Raw genomic sequence first — 4,718 nt, forward strand, 5'->3', positions numbered from 1 at the left:
ATATATATACCGCCTGACTGGCCTTGTAGGGTTTTCGAGCGAGATCGTTGCCAGTGCCCCTGGACTGGCTCCTGTGCAGGTGGCACATAAAAGACACCATTTCGAGCGTGGCCGTTTTCGTGCGGGTGACACGTAAAAGCACCCACTACACTATCTGAGTGGTTGGCGTTAGGAAGGGCATCCAGCTGTAGAAACTCTGCCAAATTAGATTGGAGCCTGGTGTTGTCATCCGGTTTCACCAGTCCTCAGTCAAATCGTCCAACCCATGCTAGCATGGAAGGCGGACGTTAAACGATGATGATGATGATGATGATGTGTGTGTCCCACCTACCATGTAACAACATATTTTTCACCCACCATACCCTAAGACACCGAACATCTCTTTTAAACTGCATCTTTCTCTTCCTCACATTTCCTATGATTGTTTTCCAATCCCCTTTCTTGTCTTCACTACCCTGCTCCCCCACCCCATATTTTTCTACCCACGTTCTATGCTTAGAACCTTATTACTTGTGAGTATACACTAGCACTACACCATCTCTCTTCTACTCTCTCTTACACTTTTGCTGTTTCCTACTCTCTCTCTTTCCTTTTGGTCACTCTCTCCTTCTCTTGCTTTTCTTCTGACTAGGTAACCAAGTATCTCCTTTACATTAGCACACTTTTTTTCTGGCCTCTTTCTTGTACCCCTCTCTCTCCCTCTTTCACTGGGTAACCATGTACCTCCTCTATAGCAGGACACCTATTTTTGCCTCTCTATTTCTCTGTCACACTCTAACCTTTCCTCATCTGCTACTGGTTCACCTCCTCTAATATCCCTTCTGTTGAGGCAAGACATCTGCTTCTGTCTCTCTGTCTCTTTGTCACATTTTAACCTTTCATCCTCTGACACAAGTTCCCCTCCTCAAATGCTCCTGCCCCTCTCATAATTCCGTGTCTTGCAAGTTGCTTGGTTACCCTGCCAGTGCTGGTGTCACATTAAAAGCATCCTGTCCACACTGTAACGTGGTTCACCTTTGGAAGGGCATCCAACTGTAAAAATCATACCAAAACTGCCAGTGTCACATAAAAAGCACCAAGTCTCCTCTGTGGAGTGGTTGGTGTTAAGAAGGGCATCCAGCCGTAAAATTCCTGCCAAAACAGACACAGTAGCCTCGGGTAGTTTTTCTATCTGGCTGACTCCTGTCAATCATCTTACCCATGCATGGAAGATGGACATTAAACGATGACGATGATATATTAATCACTTGAAGTATATATTGAAATATTATTTTACCAAACAAAATATATAAATCTTTATACTTACTACTGTCAAAAACTGGATTTGAAACAATAGAAGGCAATAAAATGGAAAATTTATTGTCTTCTTTGCTATAGAGGTATGCCTGGAAATTAAGTCTCACAACATTCAGTGACATATTCTTGCCTTGATTTCTGGCTGATTCTTCAGCAGCATGGATTTCAATCTCTAGAAATGACAATAAAAACAATGAAATAATAATAGTCCTTTCTATTATAGGCAAAAGGGGTAACAGTTTGGGGCAGGGAATTAGTTGATAACATCGACCCAGTTCTGAACTGGTGCTTATTTCTTTAATCTGAAAGAATGAAAGGCAAAGTCAACCTCAGTGGAATTTGAACTAAAAAGGTAAAGATGGACGAAGAGCAAATAAACATTTCTAACAATTTTGTTAGCTCACAGCCATAATGATGATGATGATGATGATAATGATAACTATCATCATCGTTTAATGTCTGCTTTCCATGCTGGCATGGGTTGGACGGTTTGAGATTGAGCTAGGTTGCAGCGAGCTGTCCAGACTCCAGCTGTCTGTTGAGGCAATGGTTTCTACATCTGGATGCCCTTCCTAACACCAACCACTTAACAAGTCCTCTGTAGCCAAAGCCCACATTTCACTGCCATGTAACATAGTTGTACATACACAGGCATCAAACAACCTACCTTTCACTCTGACGGAGAGGCCCTTATTTAACAACAAAAGTAGAAGCTCTCTGAACTTTGCCCAGCCTATTCTTACCCTAACAGCTACACTTCCAGAACTCCCTTCCCCACTGCTAACTTGGTCTCCTAGGTAACAGAAGCTATCTACTATGTCTAATGATCCACATGAGCATTTCAAGGAGCCTACTGTAATAATAATAACTAGCAGGACTCGTGAATATTTCATGGAATTAATGGTAAACATCATCATCATCATCATCATCGTTTAACATCCGCTTTCCATGCTAGCATGGGTTGGACGATTTGACTGAGGACTGGTGAACCAGATGGCTACACCAGTCTCCAATCTGATTTGACAGAGTTTCTACAGCTGGATGCCCTTCCTAACACCAACCACTCTGAGAGTGTAGTGGGTGCTTTTACGTGCCACGCTCAAAATGGTGTATTTTACATGCCACCTTCACAGGAGTCAGTCCAGCGGCACTGGCAATGATCTCGCTCGAATGACTTTTCAAGTGCCACCGGCACAAGTGCCAGGAAGGCGACGCTGGTAACGTGGGTTATTTCTGAAAACTTTATCCAAAAAACCTGAAAGTGTAGCCTGTGTTGTGTCTGTATCAAAAGATAGTTGCTTATCTGTTAATCACTGAAAAGTGAAGGAAATTGAAATACGATGATTACTTAATGCCTTTTAAATACACACTTTACATACTTTATGCACAATTTTATAGACTTAATACACAGCACACTCCCTCTTTTTCTCTCTCCCTTTTCTTTCACTCTTCACCTTTACCTTCATCTAATCATGTGAAAGCATTACAGACAAGCTAAGTAATGGAGGAAAAAAACTTCATTCCAAAAAAAAAAAAAATTACACATTTCACCACTTCTACCCCTCTACCATCCACATCTCTCTCCCCCTCTCCTCTCCCTCAGCTAATCATATGGAAGCATTAAGGACAGGCTAAGTAATAGAAGAACAAGCAGAATTATTATAAGATTCTTTCTACTAAAGGCACAAGGCCTCCAATTTTAAGAGAGGAGACTAGTCAATTACACTGATCCCAGTGTTTCACTGGTACTTAATTTATCAACCCCAAAAGGATGAAAGGCAAAGGTGACCCTGGTGGAATTTGGACTGAGAACATAAAGATCCATCAAATGCTGCTAAGCATTTTACCTGGCATGCTAAGAATTCTGCCAGCTCACTACCTTAATAATAATAATAATAATAATAATAATAATAACAATAATCCTTTCTACTATAGGAACAAGGCCTGGAATTTTGGGGGAGGGGGCCAGTTAATTACATCAACCCTAGTGTATAAATGATACTTGTTTCATCGACCCCGAAAGGATGAAAGGCAAAGTTGACCTCGACAGAATGTGAACTCAGAATGTAAAGACAAGTGAAATACTGCTAAGCATTTTACCTGGCATGCTAATGATTCTGCCAGCTCACAGCCTTAATAATAATAATAATAATGATGATGATAATGATGATGATTTTAAATTTTTCCCACAAGGGCAGCTTGGGGGAGGGGATTAAGCCGATTACATCAACCCCAGTGCATAACTGGTACTTATTTAATTAACCCCAAAAGGATGAAAGGCAAAGTTGATCGCAGTGGAATTCGAACTCAAAACGAAATACCACTAAGCATTTCGCCCAGCATGCTAACAATTCTGCCAGCTCCCCGCCTTAATAAATGATAATAATAATAATAATAATAATAATAATGATGATGATGATGATGATGATGATAATAGTTATAGTAATAATCCATTTTGACTATAGGCACAAGGCCTGAAATTTTGGGAGATGGGGCTAGTCAATTACATCAACCCCAGAGTTCATCTGGTACTTATTTCTTGACCCTGAAATGATGAAAGGCAAAGATGACTTCAGCAGAATCTGAACATAGGACATAGAGTCAGGAGAAATGATGCTAAGCATTTTGTAATAATAATAATAATAATAATAATAATAATAATAATAATAATCTTATTGTAAACAATGCTTAAGTGCACTACAAGTGGTGTCAGAAAAGGTTCTAAAAATAGCTCATTTTTATCTTATCAGTGTAAATTGATTTTCCATTTCCACATAACTTGCAACTTCCAGTGTACATACTGTAAATGGTTTGTTATGTTATCAATAAAGACTTTGACTTCCTACCCCAAGCAGACATGTGACTGCTAATAAGATCATTCAAATGTGGTTGTCCCATTTTTATCCTTGGGTATTTGGAGTATGTGGTGTTATGGGCTGTGATGAGCTGTGTGTTGTGGTGGAGAGAGGTGAGGCAAACAGAAGTGAGGCCAGACCGGAAGGGCCAGACCGGAAGGGTCAGACCGGAAGTCGGCGACACGCGGTTGCAGGCTAGCACGTGGGGTCAGTCAGAAAACAGAGCGGTTATGAGAAAGATGTGTTCTGATCAGGAGCAATCGTGTACTCCGCTGCGGTCGACAAGGTAAGGTCCAACGTTTCATTCTGTCCTTTTGCTTCTTGTTGTCTTTTTACCTCCATCACACCACAAGCTATTTCGGCCCATAAGAAAAAAAAAAAAAATTATGAGTGTAGTCCAGATTTCTAGTGATATAATTAAACCGTTTTGCGGTGACACGGACGTGGTCGCATGGCTAAAAAAGATGAAGCTGGTCGCAAAGCTCCAAGGGATATGCGACTTGGCAAGTTTTCTACCGTTCTACTTGGATGGTCCGGCGTTGGCGCTATTTTTAGAGATGGAATAGA

The 4,718-nt window shown here is 40.8% G+C and overlaps 1 protein-coding gene across 5 annotated transcripts in view; it reads right to left on the reverse strand.

Annotated features, from left to right (window-relative positions):
- The window catches only part of LOC106873263 (nuclear factor NF-kappa-B p105 subunit), a 108,050-nt gene that overhangs the window by 48,153 nt on the left and 55,179 nt on the right, over positions 1-4,718 (reverse strand). For all 5 annotated transcript variants that reach the window (XM_052969618.1, XM_052969621.1, XM_014920555.2 and 2 more), the window contains one exon: positions 1,307-1,468. In XM_052969618.1, coding sequence (XP_052825578.1) covers positions 1,307-1,468 — 162 coding nt within the window. The remainder of the gene's footprint in view (positions 1-1,306; positions 1,469-4,718) is intronic.

Source organism: Octopus bimaculoides, chromosome 7, assembly GCF_001194135.2.
Source record: "Octopus bimaculoides isolate UCB-OBI-ISO-001 chromosome 7, ASM119413v2, whole genome shotgun sequence".
Classification (NCBI taxonomy): Eukaryota; Metazoa; Mollusca; class Cephalopoda; order Octopoda; family Octopodidae; genus Octopus; species Octopus bimaculoides.